Here is a 21,673-nt window from a genome sequence, read left to right on the forward strand (position 1 = left end):
CCAGGATCGTTCCTGACACCCATAGCTGCAGTTGGTCCACACTTGCTCCCCCCACCCCCGCTCCCGTTGGAGATTTTCCACCGGGAACAATGTTTCCATTCAGATCCAGATATTTATCACAAAGTAATATTTCTATCCCAATCCAGATATTTTTACAAAACAGTATTCCCACTCCGATGCAGACATTTTACACAAAACAATGCAATCTGGATATTTTATCAAGGGGTATATTTCCATGCTAATCTGGATATTTCACCAGGAACATTACAAATATATCTTGAATACAAGGATAATTTAGTGAAAGATGGAGCCAGTTATGGCCCAAAGTTGAGAAAATATTAGAGAGGCTTGGACATAACTTAGAAAATGAACACTTAGCTTTACAACAAGCAAAATGAATCTAGCCACTGTCAAATCACAGGAAGAGGTAGTTCAGAAACTTGAATTATAGTATCATACTGTGCAGAAGATGTCCTTCAGCCCATTGAGTCTGCACTGACTCATGAGAAACACCTGACCTTCAACCAAATCCCATTTACTATCACTTGGCTCATAGCCTTGAATGTTATGACAGGCCAAGTGCATTTTAAGGGATGTGAAGCAATTTGCCACTACCACCTTCCTATACAGTGCTTTCCAGACTGTAACCACCCTCTGGGTAAAATGTTTTTCCTTACATTGCCCACCTGTGTCCCTTCATGACTGACCCTTCAAATAAGGGAATCAGCTGCTCCTTATTCACTCTGTCCATGAACTGTACACTCAGCGCTGCTCAGTCTTCTCTGTTCCAATAAAAACAACCCAAGCTTATCCAACCTTTCTTCAACTTAAATTTTCCATGCCAGGCGATATCCTGGTGAATGTCCTCTACGCCTCCTTTAATGTACTCATACCATTCTTGTAATGTGGAGTCCAGAATTGCACACAGTACTCCAGCTGTGGTCTAACCAAAACTCTCTATGACTCCAACATAACTTCTCTGCTTTGTAATCTGTGCCTTGATTGATAAAGGCAGATGTGCCATATGCCTTTTTCACCACACTGCTAATGTGCTCTTCTACCTTTTTAGAGATCTATGGCCAAACTCTCCCAGACCCCTTTGTTCCATTTCTTAGAGGGGAGAGTTGTCTCTGGGACTGGAGGCCTATAATCAGTGTTCCACAGGGATCAGTACTGGGCCCACTTTTGTTTGTCATTTTTATAAATGATTTGTATGGGAATATAGGAGACATGTTTGGTAAGTTTGCAGGTAACACCAAAGTTGGTGGCATAGTGAACAGTGAAGAAGGGTATCTGAAATGACAAAGAGATCTGTGGGCAGCACGGTGGCAGTGGTTAGCACTGCTGCCTCACAGCGCCATGAGACCCGGGTTCAATTCCCGACTCAGGCGACTGACTGTGTGGAGTTTGCACATTCTCCCCGTGTCTGCGTGGGTTTCCTCCGGGTGCTCCAGTTTCCTCCCACAGTCCAAAGATGTGCAGGTCAGGTGAATTGGCCATGCTAAATTGCCAGTAGTGTTAGGTAAGGGGTAAATGTCGGGGTATGGGTGGGTTTCGCTTCGGCGGGTCAGTGTGGACTTGTTGGGCCGAAGGGTCTGTTTCCACACTGTAAGTAATCTAATCTAATCTAATCTTTTTTTTTATAGATATTTTTATTAGAAATTTAACATTTTTACAAGTTTACAAAAATAAACAAAACTCTCAGATATAAACATTGATATACAATTAGCTCAAATATACAATAGCCAAAATTTGACAAAAAAAAACAAAACAACAAAAAAAAACAAACAGACAAAACTCAACTATCTACTAATCTAACCTACAACTAACCAGGGTGTATATTTAAGTCTCTTACATGCTCGGGATGTGTTAACATCAGATATGATAAAACCCGTATTCGTGCGGGATTCCTCCCCCGAGGGGCCGCGGACCAGCCAGGTTTGTAGTCTCAATTAAATAAAAGCCCTTGTTAGGATAGCCGAAATATCTGTATTTATGTAATTCAAAAAGGGCTGCCATATTTTATAAAATAATTCGGTCTTTCGGTGCACCATATTTGTAAGGAAGTCAAGGGGAATACATTCCATAATTAGTCTGTGCCAATTTGAAAGTCCAGGGGGGCCCTCCGCCACCCAGTTCATCAAAATATTTTTCCTTGCACAGAAAGAAAGAATAGAAAATAGTCTCTTCCCGTACGTGTCCAGGGAGGGAAAGTTCGAAAAGCCCAAGAGGAGAGATACGGGGTCCACTTTTTTATTTCCGTTCCTAAAATTTCTGTCAGGGTACTTGCTACTTTAGTCCAATATCCACGGATCTTATGACAGGTCCATAAGCAATGTACAAGAGTGCCCACCTCTATTTTGCATTTAGGACACATTGGAGATGCTCCTGCCTTAAATTTTGCCAATCGAACCGGTGCTATATGGGCCCTATGAAGTATCTTCAGCTGGATAGCCTGGGTTCTGTTACAAATAGTAATTCTTCTAGCATTTTCCCAGATATCATTCCACGTTTCTGTGGAGATTTCTAGTCCCAGATCCTGATCCCATGTTTTAAGCAGATTATCCATATCTCCCGATATTTCATCATGTAGCAAATGATAAATATTACTGACGGAAGATACCCCCACTGGTCGTAGGACACTACATTCTCTATCGGATTTATAAAGACTATCTAATAACGTAGTCTTCTTCTGTATAAAATCTCGAATTTGGAAGTATCGAAAGAGGTCTCCATTGGGTAATCCGAATTTCTGACGCAGCTGTCCGAAAGACATCAGGACCCCATCTTTAAATAAATCCCCGAGACATGAGATACCCCTGGCTCTCCAGAGTTTAAAAGTGGCATCTGTTAACCCCGGTTGGAATCCCCATGCTCCCACTATCGGTGCATAGGGGGATGTTTTATGTGAATTACCCTCATTTTGCCGCATTATATTCCAAGCCTTGATTGTATTCAGTATTATAGGGTTTTTACAGTGATCTGTAATGATTTTCCTCTTGTCTGAGAATAAAAGGTTAATAAGTGGGTATTTTACTTGAGAAGCCTCGATGTCCAACCAGATTGGGTCTTGTCTGATCCACAATCAATCAGCTATATAACTTAATAGGGAACTTAATTGATATTTCCTAAAATCTGGGAAGTCCAATCCACCCCTTGCCTGTGGAAGCTGTAGCTTCTTCAGCTTAATGAGGGGCCGCCTATGGTTCCAGATAAAGAAACTAAGCCAGCCGTATAATTTACATAAAGCTGTCCTCGGCAGCATCACCGGAAGCATTCTCATAGGATATAGGAGACGGGGCAGGATATTCATTTTGATTAATGCTATTCTACCCAGCCAGGAAATTGGCAGGTCTCCCCATCGCTGGAGGTCCTGCCTTATCCTTTCCAATAAATACACAAAATTAGCCTTATACAACTGACCAAATACTGGAGTAATAAAAATGCCTAAATATAAGAAACCCTCCAGGGACCAGCGAAAGGGAAAAAGGGAACCGTCTGCTAAGCGGGGTATCACAGCAAGGCCACCCATTGGCATAGCCTCCGATTTTGAAAAATTAATTTTATAGCCTGAGAATGCACTAAATGTATTAATAACTTGGATTAAGCGAGGTATGGACATCAAAGGGTTACTGAGGAATAGAAGAACATCATTTGCATAAAGGGTAATTTTATGTTTACCTGTACCAATCCTTGGGGCCACTATATTAGGATCAGCTCGTATAGCTTCTGCTAGTGGTTCAATTATTAGCGTGAATAACAATGGTGAGAGGGGACATCCCTGACGGCAGCCCCTACCCACACTGAAGCTATCTGAGCCTAATCCATTGGTAACCACAACTGCTTTGGGATCACTATACAATGTTGAGATCCATCTGGTAAACACCTGTCCAACACCAAACCTCTCCAATGTGTAAAACAAATATGACCATTCGACCCTATCAAATGCCTTTTCCGCGTCTAATGAAACCACTACTCCTGGTATCTTTCCCTGATGACAAGCTTGAATCATATTCAGAGCCCTTCTAACATTATTGGATGATCTACGGCCCTTAATAAACCCCGTCTGATCCTCCTTTATAATATGTGGCAGTATCCTTTCTAATCTCAGTGCTAACGTTTTAGAGAGGATTTTAAAATCTACATTTAGCAAGGATATTGGTCTGTATGATGTACAATCTTCTGGGTCCTTTCCTTTTTTGAGGATAAGAGAGATATTTGCCTCTTTCAGCGAAGGCGGGAGACAGCCCTGACTATATGCATAGTTATACATGTCCATAAGTGGACCAACCAGTATTTCTGTAAATTCTTTATAGAATTCAGCTTGAAAGCCATCTGGGCCCGGCGTCTTACCATTTTGAAGGTGCCTAATTGCATCAACTATTTCTTGGGGTGTAAGAGGAGCATTTAGGACCGATACTTGTTCCGGAGTTAGGTCTGGAAAAGTCAAATTTTTAAAAAATGACTGCATCCTCTTCGCCCTATCTTCACAATCCTGTGATTTATATAACTCAGAATAGAATTTTCTAAAGGTCGCATTAATCTTTTTATGATCATGAGTCAAAATACCCGTACTTTCCTTGATAGACATAATAGTCTGAGGGGCCTTTTTTTTCTTTGCAAGAAATGCTAAGTATCTACCCGGTTTGTCGCCATATTCATATAATCTTTGCTTTGCAAATAATATTTCCCTCTTAGCCGTTTGAGTAAGTGTAGTATTTAGAGCTGTCCTAAGAGCTGTAATCCTTTGCAATTTAATAATAGAGGGTCTATCAATGTATGCTGTTTCAGCCGCTTTTAAGCGGGTTTCAAGCAAACGCTGTTGTTCTCCTTTTAATTTCTTCTGGGTCGCTGAGTAGGAGATGATCAAGCCTCGCGTGTAAGCTTTGATGGTCTCCCACATCATTGACGGGTTGCTAGCTGTACCTGAATTAATTTCTAAAAAAGTTTTAAATTCTTGAGAGAAGTACTTTACAAATTTACTATCTTTCATTAGGAAGGGGTCCATACGCCAATGCCGAGGGGATGTCCCACTGTTCTTCGCCTTAGTTTCCATATATACAGCAGCGTGGTCAGAAATTGCTATATTACCTATTTTACAGGATGATATGGAATTTAAAAAAATCGAGGGGGCAAAAAACATATCAATTCTGGTATGACATTTATGTGGATTAGAGTAGAAAGAAAAATCTCTACCCTGTGGATGAAGACATCTCCATACATCTACTAATCCTAATTCTTTGTTCAGATCCATCAATTGTCTAGATCTGGGAGATACTCCTGCAGTACTCTTGGGAATCCTGTCTATTTCCAGATCCATAATACAATTAAAGTCTCCCCCTATAATTATATGACGGGCATCAAAAGCCATCAATTTTGAGAAGGCTTCCGTTATAAATTTAAAGGGGTGTGCCGGGGGGCAGTACAAATTTAAAATCCCATATTCCTCTCCATTTATGAGAGCTTTAATCAAGATATATCGTCCAGATTCGTCTTTTATCTGCTTTAGGATTTTGAAAGGGAAATTCTTCCGAACAAGAATAACAACTCCCCTGCTTTTTGAGCTAAAAGAAGAAAAAAAGGCCTGATCAAATCCGCCCTGTCGTAATTTCAAGTGTTCTTTATCTGACAGATGCGTCTCCTGTAGGAGAGCTATATCAACTCTTTCCTTCTTAAGATTTGATAATATTTTCTTCCTTTTAAGTGGCGAATTACTCCCTTTGACATTCCAGGTGCACCACTTAACCGATTGATCAACCATAATCCTCTGGGCCAATCCGAGACCCCTCGGGAGGGGGAACCCTATCCAGAACATCCCGGGCATGGAACATGTAAAATTTACAAAAATAAACCCTCTTTAATACACCCACAACAATACAGTAAAAAACTATTTCTAAATAAAGAATATAAAACGTATCTAAGTGGAGACTTTCCCCCTTGTTCCCAGGGGGCATCACTTCCTCTCCAAAAATTCCTCATATCCTCTCCCAACCAATGCCCCACCCTTGACCCAGGCACTCCTCAATAAAGTGAGGAAAATTCAAATATAATACAAAGCTAGAGTTAACAGTGAGCACCCCACCCCCACCCCTACCAACACCTGGGTATATTTGGTAATGTTAATACCATATATAAACATATAACTATAAAATTACCAGTTCAACAAATAATAATTAAATATGATAATACAAAATAACGAAGGGAAAAACAACCCCGCTCCTAAAGACAGAGGTAAAATCGAATAAGGTAACCACCTCCCCCCACCAACATTAACCAAATCCCCCAGCTTATATATACATATATATACATACACATACATACATATATATATATATATATATATATATATATACATACACACACACACACACACACACACACACACACACACACCCCTCATATATACATAAAATAATAACAGAAAACAACTCCAAGGGGGGGGGGGGGGAGAAAATCAAATCCCTCTCCCCACCCCCCATAATAATATTAAGCAATAAGGTAAGAAAAAAAAAGGGAGGGGATATAAACCAAAACGGGGGGGGGAAGGCAGACCAACATCCATTATGTCCTACAGTTTATCTAAGAGAGTCCAAGAATTCCTTAGCCTTTTCTGGTGATCCAAAGTTATATACAGATCCTTCATGGTTAAAGCGTAACATCGCTGGGTAGCGTAAGGAGTACTGTACATTTAAGTCCCTTAAACGCTTCTTCGCCTCGTCGAATGCCTTCCTCTTTCGAACCAGAGCCGGGGAAAAGTCCTGAAATAGCATGATCTTGGATCCTTTGTAGATCATAGCTTGGGGGTCTTTTCCGAGATTTCTAGAGGCTTCTAGGAGTATCTGCCTCTCCCTGTAGCTCTGCAGCCGGAACAGGACCGGGCGTGGGCGCTGGTTCGAGCCAGGCCCGCGTATTGCTACCCGGTAGGCCCATTCTACCCTTACCTGGCCTGATCCAGCTTGCAGATTTAAAAGTTGTGGCAGCCACTGCTCCAAGAATGCTGTAAGCTGGCCTTCCTCTTCCTGCTCGGGAAGGCCCAGCAAACGAATATTTTTTCGACGACCTCGATTATCGAGGTCGTCAATATGATTTTCCAAGGTCCGGACTCGCTGCTCGAGAGTCCGGACCTGATCCACGGCCGATTGAGCGGTTGTCTCCGAGGTCGCGGCCTTTAGCTCCGCCCCTCCAACTCGGCGTTGAATTTCTTCAATTTCACGGTCGTGCTTCTTCAGCGCGGCCGAGAGCGACTCCCAACGATTCCTGGATTCGACGATAAAGGCATCAATCTTCGAGTCAAGCTTGGAAAGCATTTCTGCAAGGCTTGTTACTGTAGGTAAGTCCCCCGGGGCGGCTGTGGACGCCTCTGCTGCAGCTGGAGAGTGTGGGGGAGGGGTTCCTGCCTGCTGAGAGCTGCGGGCTCCCTTCCCTTTAGTCATTTTAACTTAGGATAGAGTTGCTTAAATATAATATTACACCACTAATTCAGTTACTAAACTATTATAAATGATTTATAAATGATTTGGTGAGCTTGGTAGGGGGTAGGTGACCCACTGTGCCCAAGTCTTGGGAGGAGCACTATAGACTCAGTCTTACTGGGTCGCCGCCATCTTGGATCCCCCCCTAATCTAATCTTGATCAATTGGGTCAATGGGGAGAGGAGTGGCAGATGGAGTTTAATTTGGATAAATATGAGGTATTGCATTTTGGTAATCTAATCAAGGACAGGACTTGTACAAGTAACGGTAGGGCCCTGGGTAGTATTGTAAATTGGAGGGATCTCGGAATTCAGATACATAATCCTTTGACATTTGCATCAGAAGTAAACAGTGGTTGAAGAGGCATTTAACAGGTTTGCCTTCATTGCTTAGACCTTCAAGTATAAGAGTTGGAATGTCATGTTGAGGTTGTACAGGATTTGGTGAGGCCTCTTGTGAGGTATTGTGTGTAGTTCAGATCACCTTGTAAAAAGACAGATGATATTAAATGAAAGGGGCTCAAAAAAGTTATCAGGATGTTGCTGGGAATGATGCTTTGAGATATAAAAATACACTGGGACTTTTTTTTAAACTGGAATCTAAAAGATTGAAGGTGACTTTATAGAGGTTTGTAAAGTCAGGAGGGGCAGAGATAAAACAATTGATGAGGATCTTTTCCCTAGGGTGGGGGAGTTTGAAACAAGGGAGCACAATTTTAAGGTGAGAGGAGAAAGATTTTTAAGACACGAGGGGCAACTTTTTTTTTTACATATAGAGCAGTTTATGTGCAGAATAAACTGCTAGAGAAGGTGGTGGATGCATTACAGTTGCAATGTTTACAGGACATTTTGAATGGACAAGATGTGTGGGGATCCAGGCCAAGCACAGACACATGAGACCAGTTGTTAGACTAGAATAGAATCCCTACAGCATGGAAACAGGCCTTCTGACCCAACAAGTCCACACCAACTCTCCAAAGAGCATTCCACCCAGACTCCCCTCCATCCCCGTGACTGCATTTCCCACAACTAACCTGTTCATCCCTGGACAGTATGACCAATCCACCTAACCTGCACATCTTTGAACTGCAGAAGGAAACTGGAGTACCCAGAGGGGAGAATGTACAAACTCCACACACAGTCACCCAAGGCTGGAATTGAACCCAGATCCCTGGTGCTGTGAGTAACAGTGCTAGCCACTGTGCCACCCATGGGAATATGGTCAACTAGTTGGACTGAAGGGTCTACTTCCATGCTATATAGTTCTATACCATTTGTTAAGTACTTGTCAAATTAATCCTTCCAGAGTGTATCATCTGCCATTTTTCAGGGTTAAATTTTATCTGCCACTTATCTGCTAATTTGACCATCCCATTTTTATCATCTTGTAGTCCAAGACGCTCAACCTCGCTATTAATCACCCAACCAATGTGATAGGATAATAGTAAATAAAGAGGAAAAAGGTAAAATGTTGTCAGTGTTCAAAGTGGGAAATTCATGGTGTCTGCTTGGGATGTATCCTGAGTTGTATTGTTCCAGGATGAGATAAGAGTAGAAATAGCAGTGCTCTGGCCATAATCTTCCAATTCTCATTTTATTTTCATTTGGCAGAACTCATTGAAGATCAGAATCCTACACTGTATCCAAAAGAAAGGAAAAGGAATATTCCTAGGAGTGCTGACAGGCATAATCCAGGAGGAAAAAATAATCTCCCAAAAAAAGTGGCATAATAAATTAAATCCAGCATGGATTTGTTGTAACCAAATCCTGTCTTGAAACTTATCACTAAATTATTTCATAACGTCATCAAGAAAGGTAGGGAGGATGCTATCCTAAATACTGTATATAGAGCCATTCAAAGTGCATTTGATACAATGCCACAAAATGGACTACTTTGATAAAGTTGAAGCACATGTAATTGAAGAGATAATGATAGCATGTTATAAGTCTGGCCAAGGAACAGACTGTTATCACTCAATGCATGTTTTCACACTGGTGTTTCCCAGAAGTCCTCCATTGATGGGCAGCACAGTGGTTCAGTAGTTAGCGTTGCTGCCTCACAGTGCCAACAACCAGGATTCAAATCTATCTACATGTCCTGGACAATATTCGTCTTGACTTCAGTCCAACTGACAGTCTTGTTCTTTGTTCAGAACAAGAGGGTTTGATTTTAAATCTATAGATTTGGTCTTTCAAGCATACTTTTTTTAAAAAAAAATCCTTCACTTAGGTTCTTCCCTTTTGTGGCTTGTGATCTCTTTAATGCTGCAACCATGTTCCCCTCCAAGTATTGACCTCTTGCTCTCTCTTCCTTCTGATTGCTGGGAAAGATACCCAAAAGGATCAGAGTGCAATCTCCTGCCATTTCCCACCTGTCTGAGAATTTGCCAGTAACTTGGCAGGAAACATAGATATACCACACCATTTGGTCCATTGCCTATCTGACTAGTCCCACTTTCCATAACTTTGTAAGGTCATATGCTTGTGTTTTTTTTAGATGCAGTAAACTTCAGTGCATTGAGTGCAGTTATGATTTATCAAAATATTGCACTTAAGACAGATTTGATTATGTGGATAGATTAGAGAAAATAGAATTTGCTCTGGTTTGATCTTTCCACACAGTTTCTTCCAAAGAACAGTTTGTCGACCCCTCATGGTCAATTCTTCTCTCAACTTTCTCCTGGAATTTTCTCTTTAGGAAAGAGAAAGTGGAAGGATCAAACCCGGAGAATGCTCTTTTAAGCTAACTGGCATAAGAAGCAATGCTATCATGAGGAACATTTTAGCAAGTGGTTAGGATCTGAGCACATTGGACAAATGTATGGCGGAGGCAGTTTCAATCAGGGCTCTCAAAAGAGAATCGGATGATTATTTAAAGCTGACATCAGGATAGGCAATAAATGAGTTGGTCTTGTAAATGGAATAGAGGGTTGAGTAGAGAAAGAAGGAAAGTGAAGGTGAGGATTATCAGTGATGATCTCATTGAATGGCAGAGCATGGGCTGAATAGTCACAATTATTCATATTATTTATTACCGACATGGCAGACTGGCCTCCAGTGCTGTAGCCACTCTGGATGTATAAGCAGTTTATCATTACAAAGGTTGGGAATTTCACAATGTGCCAGATCTGGCTCCAAACAAAAAGGCCACACCTCCACCTCACAATACTTCTCCCCCGCCCCCTGCAAACACCTCTCCTTGAATGTAACAGTCTGTGGGGCTGGAGATAGATGCATTTTTTTTAAAGCAAAGATATTGAGATATGATCAAAAGGCAGATATGTAGAGATGGGTCACAGATCAGCCATGATGTCATTGGAATGAATCTGAAGAAGGATTACTGGACCGAAATGTTAATTCTGCTTTCTCACCACAGATGCTGTCGGACCTGCTGAGATTTTCCTGCAATTTGTTTTTGTTTCCACTCCTTTGTTATGAATTAATTATTCCTGATGTTTTCCTTGAACAATGAAATTCTAACTTTATATCCCTTGTCTGATCCCTTACCAAAGGGAGTAGTTTCTCAATCTTTCCTCACAGTTCAATTTTATATTGACTCCCCAATCATCTCTGCTCAAGGAAATGCAACTTTAGTTTTTGCGAAGTGTAATGATTACTTAGCCCATTTGGTACCTATATCATTCTGGTGAACCTGTGGTATGCTGTGTCAAAGACCAGAATCCTCCTGAGAGGGAGTACCCAGTCGTGAACGTAGTGTTCTAGTTCAATCGGAGCTTTATACTGACATTGCATACGCTCCAAACTTTTCTTAATTCTAGTCCCTGTAAAAGAAAACTAAACCATCGACTGAAGTTTTAAATTATTTTCTGCACCAGTCTGCTAATTTCACCTCATCCCTGACCAATTATAGCCTCTAATCAACTTAAAGTGAGCCCATCTTCCTCTGCAACACATTTAGATCCTTCAGGCCAGTTCACCAACTGTTCACAGCAGATAGACCTTAGGAGCAATGCTGAGCTCAAATAACGGCTTCCACTTTTTTTCACTGCCTTTACCATAATAAAGGAAAACATTCATGAAATCCCATTTAAAATATTCAAAACCTCTCCAGTACTCAATCACATACAAAAGCACAAAAAACTTGATATTAATGACACCCATCACAGACAGCTTATCCTGTAATAATTTATTCCAGTTGTCAATCAAATGGTAACTTGGAACCCTAATGCTGGGATATGTGTAGGTTGTGAAAAGCGTCCAAGGAGTTAAATAATTCCATAGCTTGAGGTTTTTTTAAAAACTCTTATTGAAACAGTTTTCTTTTCAGGCTGGGAATTCAAAAAACTCAAGGGCTGTCGAACAGTCAGGTGTTATCTTCCCTTCAACAGTATTTATCACTCGTCAATAAATTCATGACTTGTACACTGCAGGGTAAAGCTTTTTCTGTGGTGAAAATGGAATGAGTTCAAATGACCTTGCTGAGTTCAGCTGTCACTCATGTCTGAGTCATGGCCTGCCTCCTTTCTTGTACCATGAGAATAGGATCTGTTGGAAATGGTGCACTGACTTTTGGGTTTGGTCAAAGAGTCAGAGTCACACAGCATGGAAACTGACCCTTCGATCCCACTACTGCACACCAACTGGACATCCTACTGTTGGGCCAATATTCCTCTTAAGCCCTTCCTCTTCATGTACCCCTCCAGCTGCCTTTTAAATGTTGTAATTGTACCCACCTCCTCCACTTCCTCTGGCAGCTTGTTCCATTCACACACCACCGTCTGTATGAAAAAGTTATCCCTCATGTCCCTTTTAACTCTTTCCTGTCTCTCCTTAAGATACTCCATAGAATCGGTCTCTTTTGACAATTCTTTTTACCACCTGATCTCCATTGCTGCTCTCAATACTGGTTAGCCTGAAGGTGGGTTCACTCAGGTTGGGTGAGGGCACACTTGAGCTTGACCACTCTCCAGCCTTCATCAGAATTGCACTCCAGACAGGAAGGCCTGAAGACGCAGTGCAGGTATCTCTCACTGAGGAGTCAATCCAGGTGTCTTACTGGTTTCCCAGCCACTGACCTTCCCAGCTCCTAAACAAAATTTCATCACTAACTCTTTATGTGGGGCTTTAACATTTTTTTGTGTACAAAGGTCCTGTGAAACATTCTGGAATTTCTTTAATCCAAATAAGATTATGTTGTTGAGAAAAGAGGCTTCAGATTGTGAGCTCATCTTTGTTTAATAAGTTCCTGTTTGCTAAAGTTAGCAGCGCAATGATCCTAAAATGAGAACACAGTAACCACTGTGCCTGGGAAATCTTGTCTTTGGAGAAATGATAGAAATAATTGTGTATTGGAAGATAAATGAAAAATCTACAGTGTCCACATATTGCAAAATGGATAATGTAGGGGAAGAAACAATGTTCAAAGTTTGGCAATTTTTATATAAAGCATAAAGATGTCCAAAATCTTATTAAGTGCTGATCCTTAACACATTGTGTGCTCAGTAGTTTGTTAAATTAATACTGTGAGGAACAGACTGGATTTAACTTTCCCAAGCATTCTGTGCCATAGGAAAGCTTTCAAATTTCATAGGGTTCAGAAAAGATTTGTAAGGATGTTGCCAGGATTAGAGGGTTTGAAATAAAGGGAGGGGCTGAATAGGGTGCGGCATTTTTTCCCTGGAGTGTTGGAGGTTGAGGGATGACCTTATAGAGGTTTTATAAGATCATGAGCATGGATTGGGTGAATAGCCAAGATCTTGGGCGGCACAGTAGTTAGCACTGCTGCCGCACAGCGTCAGAGACCTGGGTTGAATTCTGGCCTCTGTGCAAACTCCACGCAGACAGTTGCCTTTCTCCCCGTGTCTATGTGGGTTTCTTCTGGGTGCTCAGGTTTCCTCCCACAGTCCAAAAATGTGCAGGTTAGGTGTATTGACCATGCTAAATTGCCTATAGTGTTAGGTGAAGAGGTAAATGTAGGGGAATGGGTCTGGGTGGGTTGCTCTTCGGAGGGTCGGTGTGGACTAGTTGGGCCGAAGGGCCTGTTTCCACACTGTAAGTAATCTAATCTTTTTCCTAGATTGGGGGAATCTAGAACTAGAGGGCATTGGTTTAAGATAAGAGGGGAAACATTTAAAAGGGACATGAAGGACAATGTTTTCGTGCAAAGGGTGGTGCACGTATGGAATGAGCTGCCCAAGGTGGAGGTGAGAACAATTACAACGTTTTAAAGGTGCCTGGATTGGTATGTGATTGGGAGGGGTTTAGAGGGGTATGAGCCAAATGCTGGCAAATGTGATGAGGTCAATTTAGACTTTGTGGTCAGCATGAACCAGTTCGATCGAAGGTTCTATTTCCATGCAGTATAACTCCTACTCTAAGCATTCTCAGGAATGTTTTTTGCCCTTTAGCAGACGTTGTGTAACACCCGAGAAATTTTGCAGCCTAATAACAGCCCTCAAAATAGGGACAGAAGTTTGGGGTGTAACAACAATTCTGCCTTTTTCAATATTAAACTCCTCCAAATCAAACTGTCACTATTGATGTGTTTGGGCTGCATTTTACAAAGTCACAAACACAACCCATCAGCTTGTTGATCATTCACCACGTCAACGTGCCAACACTTACACTCCACCAAACACATGTTGACTTGTTAAATTGTTTTTTTGCAAATGAGAATTTATCTTCCTGGTGTATCATATTTGTAAAGAATTCCCAAATATTTGACATTTAACTGTATCATAATTTTGTTCTTGATTGAATTTGTTTTACGATTCATCATGGCAACTTTCCAGCATCTTTGAATGTTTGAAATCATTAACTGTTCTTTGTATCATGTTTTTGAAAGTGCATTGCCTTCATGATTTACGATCTAATATTATATTCCTTCTTTGTTTTCCTTTCCTGTCCTCTTTCTCTTCCACCATGGGATGCCTTGTACTGGCATTAGTGAAATACAGCACTCTCTTGACAGGGCTAGGAGTGCTAGCACCAACTGTTTGAGACCAGATACTAGTTTACAGTCATCAGAACGAGACAGGTATATCCCTTTATTATCCTTGTCATCTGTGCTGATGATTCCATGTTTCTTTCATTATGAACCTGTAGGATTCTTGGATTTATGTTCACACTATGTGTTTTCTGCTCTTCTGCTTAGACCAATCCTCAGACTTGAACCATTTAACATCTCACCTTCCTTTTGCATTGTGTTTGGCATTTCATTAGTTTTTGATCTTTCTCGCTCACCCTTTCTTCTTCCAATTCAATAGTTGTGCCTGTGGAGAGCCTTTCATATGTTGACAGTGATAATACTTGCATTGACTAAAGTTTTTAAAAAGCAAAACAGGAATTGGGAAATTAAAACTTCTTTTTAAAAATTTTCTCTTATGGCCCTGAGAGTTCTCTTAACAGAGAAATGAAATTCCTCCTGATTCTGTCCAACGTATTTACCAGACCTTCAGAGCTATACCATAATTTTTAGGCTCGCTGAATTAACTGTGCTATTGATCCCACTCTCCATTCTTTGCCTGGATCATCCAAGATCAGACCATGTGTTTCGGGGATGAGTCACTCATCAGATTTTCTGCTATGTATTATCAGTTCACCTCCTTCTGGAATGGATTGGTGTGCCTGGGCATCAGCTCAAGACAGAATGGAGGTGTCACATTTAGAGGTTTAGTAGCTCTCAAATAATTTTGGTTATTGCCTCAAACCCCCAACTTCAGAAAGGTAATTTAGTCATCAGGCCAGAAACTGGAACAGTGAGAAGGCCTCAGTGAGATTCAATGGTAGCCACCTGCCATACCATGTTCATCGTCATCCATTGTAACTTCAGCAGAAATACTGCTTGACGTAATGGATTATACATCCAGTTGCCTCTGATATCCATTGTGGGTAGGGTTGCCAACTCTAGTTGGATGTATTTCAGGAGATTTAAACACGTGACTGTGCTGCCCCTCACCATTCCTTCACACCATAGCTGTTTGCCTGTGCATGCCAAATGGAAAGCAAATAAACTTCTTATCTAGTAGGATGATCCAGGAGTTTCCCATCTATAACACAATTACATAAACAAAAACCTCAACATGTTACTGTTGTTCAGGAGATTGATCCTGGGAGTGGGAAGGATTGATAATGTTACTGATTTAGCCTGACCTACTTGATAGAAAGTAATTATCCTGAATAGTAATTTGAACATTGCTACTTTATGGCCTTCGGTGGAAACTGTGAACTATCCCAAATTTAAACATTGCAGGTATCCCCTCAACAACCATCCATGATTCTGAAATACAGAGGGTCGCTGAATAAAAGCAGTGCTGTTTACCTTACAAATCTTACCTAATAGTGAAGATAAAGCACAAAGTTTAATTTGTTTCACTTGTCACATCCCTTCTAACATGTTCACAGTTGTAGAGGGAATACATGGATCAAGAGTTTTTATTGGAGTTCATTCTTTTTGGGAATTGGATTTTGCATGCTGACCTTTTAACTTGTTTTTAATTCCTTTATTTAATGATGCATCAATCACTGTTCCTTGATTCCTGAGAATATTTCATGTGAAGTAAGCTGGTCAATGTGAAATTGGGAAAGGGGTTTTCCATGCTGACCAAAGGCAGGAACAGAGGCACATAGAGGCTGGAAAATGCCAACATTACCTCCAGCCACTGGGTTTGCTGTTTCCAAACAAGGCTCTGAGGCCATCTGGCATTCTCCTAATGAGGCAAGGGGCAGTTCCTCCTGGAAATCATAAACCACAAGAACTAGGTGCAAAAGGAGGTAATTCAGCCTCTCTAGCTTATTCCATCATTTAATATGATGCCATCTCAGCCTCAACTCCATTTGCCTCCCTGCTGTCCATTTCTTCAGGAGAAAGTCAACCAACAGGAGGCCAAGCTGGTGAGGGGATCTATGGTTCCTGGCAGACCTAAGGGCCCTGTCCACCTACTTAAGAACAGATGATGCCAAAAACCTGTTGAGGGGTGCCACCCTCATCACCTCTGCAGTGATAGTCTGTCTGGTTTTTATATTTCTCATTTTTGAAACATTGCTGAGAGGACAGCTCTCTGTTGAAGCATCCTGTCATTGCTTTAGTATTTGCTACTGCTCTGAAACTGGAGTATTTCTGATGGACCTTTTAGATTTTAGAGACATCAAAGGAATGAAGAGAATGTGGGAATATGGCATTAAGATTGCGGATCGACCATGATCATATAGAATGGTAGAGCATGCTTGAAGGGGCAAGTGGCCTACTACTATTTCTGCTCCTAGTTTAGATGCTTCGAATGCACTTCATTGGACAGGGAACCTGTCTTCATGCCAATTATGTTTTTCATTCCAGACGTCATTTTACCTTATTGAGTTCCATGAAGGATGGGCTCAAGGTCTAGGAACAGGTTTTGACTGCTGTTTTCCACTTGCCCTTCCCCAAAGACACTGTTTCAACCCAAAGGCCTGATTTGTCAGTATTCTGAAACAGTTTTGTAGAGGGCATTGCCCTTGGAAATGGTGTTCCAAACTTCAGGTGATAAGTCTGTTGTGCTGCATCAAGCTATCTTGGCTGAGGGGCGTTTCATACTTGTAATGACCCCACATAGAAAATGTTTTCCAGCTCCCAACACCAAAAGCTTAACAATTGCCTATTTGTTTTTCCTAATATCTCAATCAATCTGGTCACAAACTTGGAAATGATCCAGTGCAATTCAACAGTTCAGCTTAGTTTGAAATCCCAAAGCCTTCATTCTCTACCACATCCCAGAAAGTCTCAAGTGAGGTTTTGATCAAGAAAAAGGAAGAAGCACATGTTAAGGAGATCGAGTGTATCCCTAGGAGGCAGTAGGATAAAGACAGAGTACACTTAAACGGAAATCACGAGGGCAAAAAGGGGACATGAGATAGCTTTGACAAATAGGAATCCAAAGGGATTCTACAATAAATTATGAACAAAAGGATAACTAAGAGTGAGAATAAAGATCAGCAAGGCCACCGATATGTGGAACCCTAGGAGATGAGAGAGATACTAATTGAGTATTTTACATCTGTAATATACTGTGGAGAAGGATATGGAAGTATAGAATGTAGGGAAATAAATAGCGACATCTGGGAAAAATGGCTGTATTACAGGGGAGGGGGTGCTGAATGTCATAAAATGCCTAAAGGTGGATAAATCCCCAGGATCTGATCAGGCACTCCCTAGAACTCTGGGAAGCTAGGGAAGTGATTGCTGGGCCCCTTGCTGAGATATTAGTATCCTTGATAGCCACAAGTTATCAAAGACGAGAGGTTGGCTAACATGGTGCCACTATTTAAGAAAGGTGGTAAGGAAAAGTCAGAAACTATAGACCAGTGAGCCTGACATCAGTGGTGGACAGGTTGTTGGTGGGAATCCTGAGGGACAGGATTTACATACACTTGGAAAGGCAAAGACAGACTAGGAACCGTCAACTTGGCTGTGTGTGAGAGAAATCATGCCTCACTAACTTGATCAAGTTTTTTTGAAGCGGTAACAGAGGGCAGAACAGTAGACTTGATCTATATGGACTTCAGTAAGTGTTTGGACAAGATTCCTCACGGTAAGACCAGTTAGGTCACATAGAATACAGGGAGAACTAGCCATTTGGTAGAAGACAGAGGGTGGTGATGGAGGGTTTTCTTTTTGAACTGTGACTAGCAGTGTGCCACAAGGATTGGTGCTGGTACCACAGCTTTTCATTCATTATATAAATGATCTGGCTATGAGATTAGAAGGTCTGGTAAGTTTGCAGATGATGCTAAATTTGGAAATGTAGTGGACAACAAAGAAGGTTACCTCAAGAGTACAAAATGATCTTGATCAGATAGTCGAATGGGTGGAAGACTGGCAGAAGGAGTTAAATTTAGATAAATGTGAGGTACAGCATTTTGGAAAGGCAAATCAGGGCAGGACTTATTCAATTAATGGTAAGGTCCTCTGGAGTGATGCTGAACACAGAGAACCTGGTGTGCAGATTCATAGTTCCTTGAAAGTGAAGAAGTGAAAGTGAAGAAGGCTTTGGTATGCTTGCCTTTATTGGTCAGTGCATTGAGTATGGAGTTGGGAGGTGAGGTTATGGCTGTACAGGACATTGGTTAGGCCTCTTTTGGAATGCTGCATGCAATTCTGGTCTCCCTGCTGTAGGAAGGACTTCATGCAACTTGAAAGGATTCAAGGGCAGCATGGTGGCTCAGTGATAAGCTGCCAGGGACCCAGTTTCAATTAAAGCCTTGGTGACTATCTGTGTGGAGTTTGCACTTTCTCCCCATGTCTGTGTCTGTTTCTTTCAGGAGATCTGGTTTTCTGCGCAGTCCAAGGATGAGCAGATTAGATGGATTAGCCATGCTAAATTGTCCATAGTGTCTAGGGATGTGTGGGTTAGGTGGGCTAGCCATGGGAAATGCAGGGTTATAGGGTAGGGGGTGGATCTGGGTCAGATGCTCTTCGGAGAGTAGGTGTGGACTTGTTTGGCCAAATGGCCTGTTTCCACACAATAGGGATTCTATGAAAAGATTTGTAAGGATGTTGCCAGGGTTTGGGGCAGCACAGTGGCTCAATGGTTAGTACTGCTGCCTCACAGCGCCAGGGACCCTGTTCGATTCTGGCTTCTCGTGACTGTGTGGAGTTTGCTCATTCTCCCTGTGTCCTTGTGGGTTTCCTCCGGGTGTTCCGCATTCCTCCCACAGTCCAAAATGTGCAGGTTAGGTGAATTGGCCATGTTAAATTGCCCATAGTGTTCAGGAATGTATAGGTCACTGGCATTAGTTTTGGGTAAATATAGAGTGTGGGTCTTGGTGGATTACTATTTGGAAGGCCTGTGTGGACTTGTTGGGCTGAATGACCTGTTTCCATACTGGGGATTCTATGGTTGGAAGGTTTGAGTGGCTGACTAAGAACTAGGAGCAGGAGTTGGCTAAATGGCCCTTCATGCCTCCTCCACCAAGTTCTTGGCTGATCATTTTGTGGCCTCAGCTCCACTTAATTCCTTTATTGTTCAAAAACTTATCTATCTTAGCTTTAAAAACATTTACTGAGGAAGCCTTAACCACTTCACTGGGCAGGGAGTTCCATAGATTCACAACCCTCTGGGTTCCTTCTCAATTCAGTTCAAAGTCTGATTCCCTAATTTTGAGACTATGCCAGTGGAAACATTCTCTCTATTTCTATTTTATCTATTCCGTTCGTAATTTTATATGACTCCCCCTTCAGTCTTCTCAATTCCAATAAATATAATCCCAGTCTGTCCTCATTAGCCAACCCCCTCAATTCTGGAATCTCCTCTGCACCCCTACTAGTGCAAGTACATCCTTTCTCAAGTTAGAAACCAAAACTGCAAGCAGTACTACAGGTGTGGCCTCACCAACACCCTATACAGCTGCAACATAACTTCCCTGCTTTTAAACTCCATTGGCAATGAAGGACAAAATTCCATTTGCTGCCTTAATTACCTATTGCACCTACAGACCAACCTTCTGTGATTCATGCACAATATCACCCAAATCCCTGTGCGCAGCAGCATGTTGCAATTTCTTATCATTCAAATAATAATCCTTTTTTACTGGTATTCCTACGAAAATGGATGACTTAACATTTATCAACATTGTATTCCATCTGCCTGACCTTTGCCCACTCACTTCAGCAATCTCTGTCCCTTTACAAAGTTTCACAAACCTCAGCACACTTGCTCATCTTCCTGTCATTTGCAAATGTTGACACACTACACGTGGTCTCCAACTCCAAATCATCTTTGTAAATTATGCATAATTGTGGTCCCAGCATTGATCGCTCAGGCACACCACGAGTCACTGATTTGCTAACCAGAATAACACTCATTTATTCCCACTCCTTGATTCCTTTTTGAATAACTAATAGTTGCCTGTAACACGTTATATCTTATGCAGCAGCCTTTTGTGTGTCACCTTGTCAAATGCCTTTTAGAAATCTAGATACACCACATCTCCATTGTCCACCATTTTTATAGTGTCTTCATAGCATTACAAAAGATTAGTTAAGCATGACCTGCCCTTCATGAACTCGTGCTGCATCTGCCTAATGGGACAATTTCTATCCAGATGCCTATTATTTCTTCCTTGACAATAGCCTCAAGCTAATTGGTTTATAATTCTCCATCTTTTGTCTGCGTCATTTTATAAACAGTGGCATCACATTTGATGTTTTCCAATCTGCTAGAACTGCTTCAGAGTCTAGTGAATTTTGGAAAATTACCACAAGTGCACTTGCTATTTTTCCTGCATCTCTTTTAGTACCCTGGATGCATTATATCAGGCCCAGAAGACTTGTCTACCCTTAGCTCCCCTAGCTTGCCCAACACTTCCTCCTTCATGATAACAATTGTTTCCATGTCCTCACCTACCTTCATCTCTTTGTCAATTACTGTCATGTTATTTGTGACTTCCACTGTGAAGACATACAAAATGCCTATTTGTTGCCTCGGCCATTTCCTCGTATCCCATTACTAATACCCCTTCTCCTCCTCTAAAGGTTCAATGTTTACTTTAGCCACTCTTTATAGTTTTAAGTTAAAAATCACACAACACCAGGATATAGTCCAACAGGGTTATTTGGAAGCACTAACATTCAGAGCGCTGCTCCTTCATTAGGTGATTGCTACCTGTCTTTGCATTCTGAGCTAATTTTTTTTCTCATAAGCTATCTTATTTTTCTTTTATAGCTCTTTTTGTGGCTTTCTGTTGACCTTTTAAAGCTTTCCCAAACTTCTGGTATCCCACTGATATTGGCCACTTTGTATGCCTTCTCTTTAAATTTGATAGCCTCCTTTTATTTCAGACACCAATGGCAGATTACACCTTTTCCTACAGTCCTTCCTTTTCACTGGTATATACTTTTGCTGAGCACTTTGAATAATTGCTTTGAAAATCCTCCACTGTTTATCAACTGTCCCACCATAAAGTCTTTGCTTCTGGTCTACTTTAGCCAACTCCTCCCTCATCCTATTGTAGTTTCCTTTTATTTAAGCACATAGAGTCATAGAGATGTACAGCATGGAAACAGACCCTTCAGTCCAACCCGTCCATGCCAACCAGATATCCCAACCCACTCTAGTCTCACCTGCCAGCACCCGGCCCATATCCCAACCCACTCTAGTCTCACCTGCCAGCACCCGGCTCATATCCCTCCAATCCCTTCTTAATCATATACCCATCCAAATACCTCTTAAATGTTGCAATTATACCAGTCTGCACCACTTCCTCTGG

The 21,673-nt window shown here is 41.5% G+C and overlaps 1 protein-coding gene across 21 annotated transcripts in view; it reads left to right on the plus strand.

Moving 5' to 3' along the window:
* The window catches only part of rims1a (regulating synaptic membrane exocytosis 1a), an 857,383-nt gene that overhangs the window by 627,625 nt on the left and 208,085 nt on the right, over positions 1-21,673 (plus strand). For 19 of the 21 annotated variants that reach the window (XR_015753101.1, XR_015753102.1, XM_087979575.1 and 16 more), the window contains one exon: positions 14,379-14,468. The exons of the other annotated variants lie outside the window; for them this stretch is intronic. Coding sequence is in view for 17 of the 19 variants with exons in the window: in XM_087979575.1 (XP_087835701.1) it covers positions 14,379-14,468 (90 nt within the window). In the remaining 2 variants the exon portion in view is untranslated. The remainder of the gene's footprint in view (positions 1-14,378; positions 14,469-21,673) is intronic. 21 annotated transcript variants of the gene reach the window in all.

Source organism: Chiloscyllium plagiosum, unplaced genomic scaffold, assembly GCF_037043375.1.
Source record: "Chiloscyllium plagiosum isolate Xiang-an unplaced genomic scaffold, Cpla_swu_hap1 HiC_scaffold_3, whole genome shotgun sequence".
Taxonomy (NCBI): Eukaryota; Metazoa; Chordata; class Chondrichthyes; order Orectolobiformes; family Hemiscylliidae; genus Chiloscyllium; species Chiloscyllium plagiosum.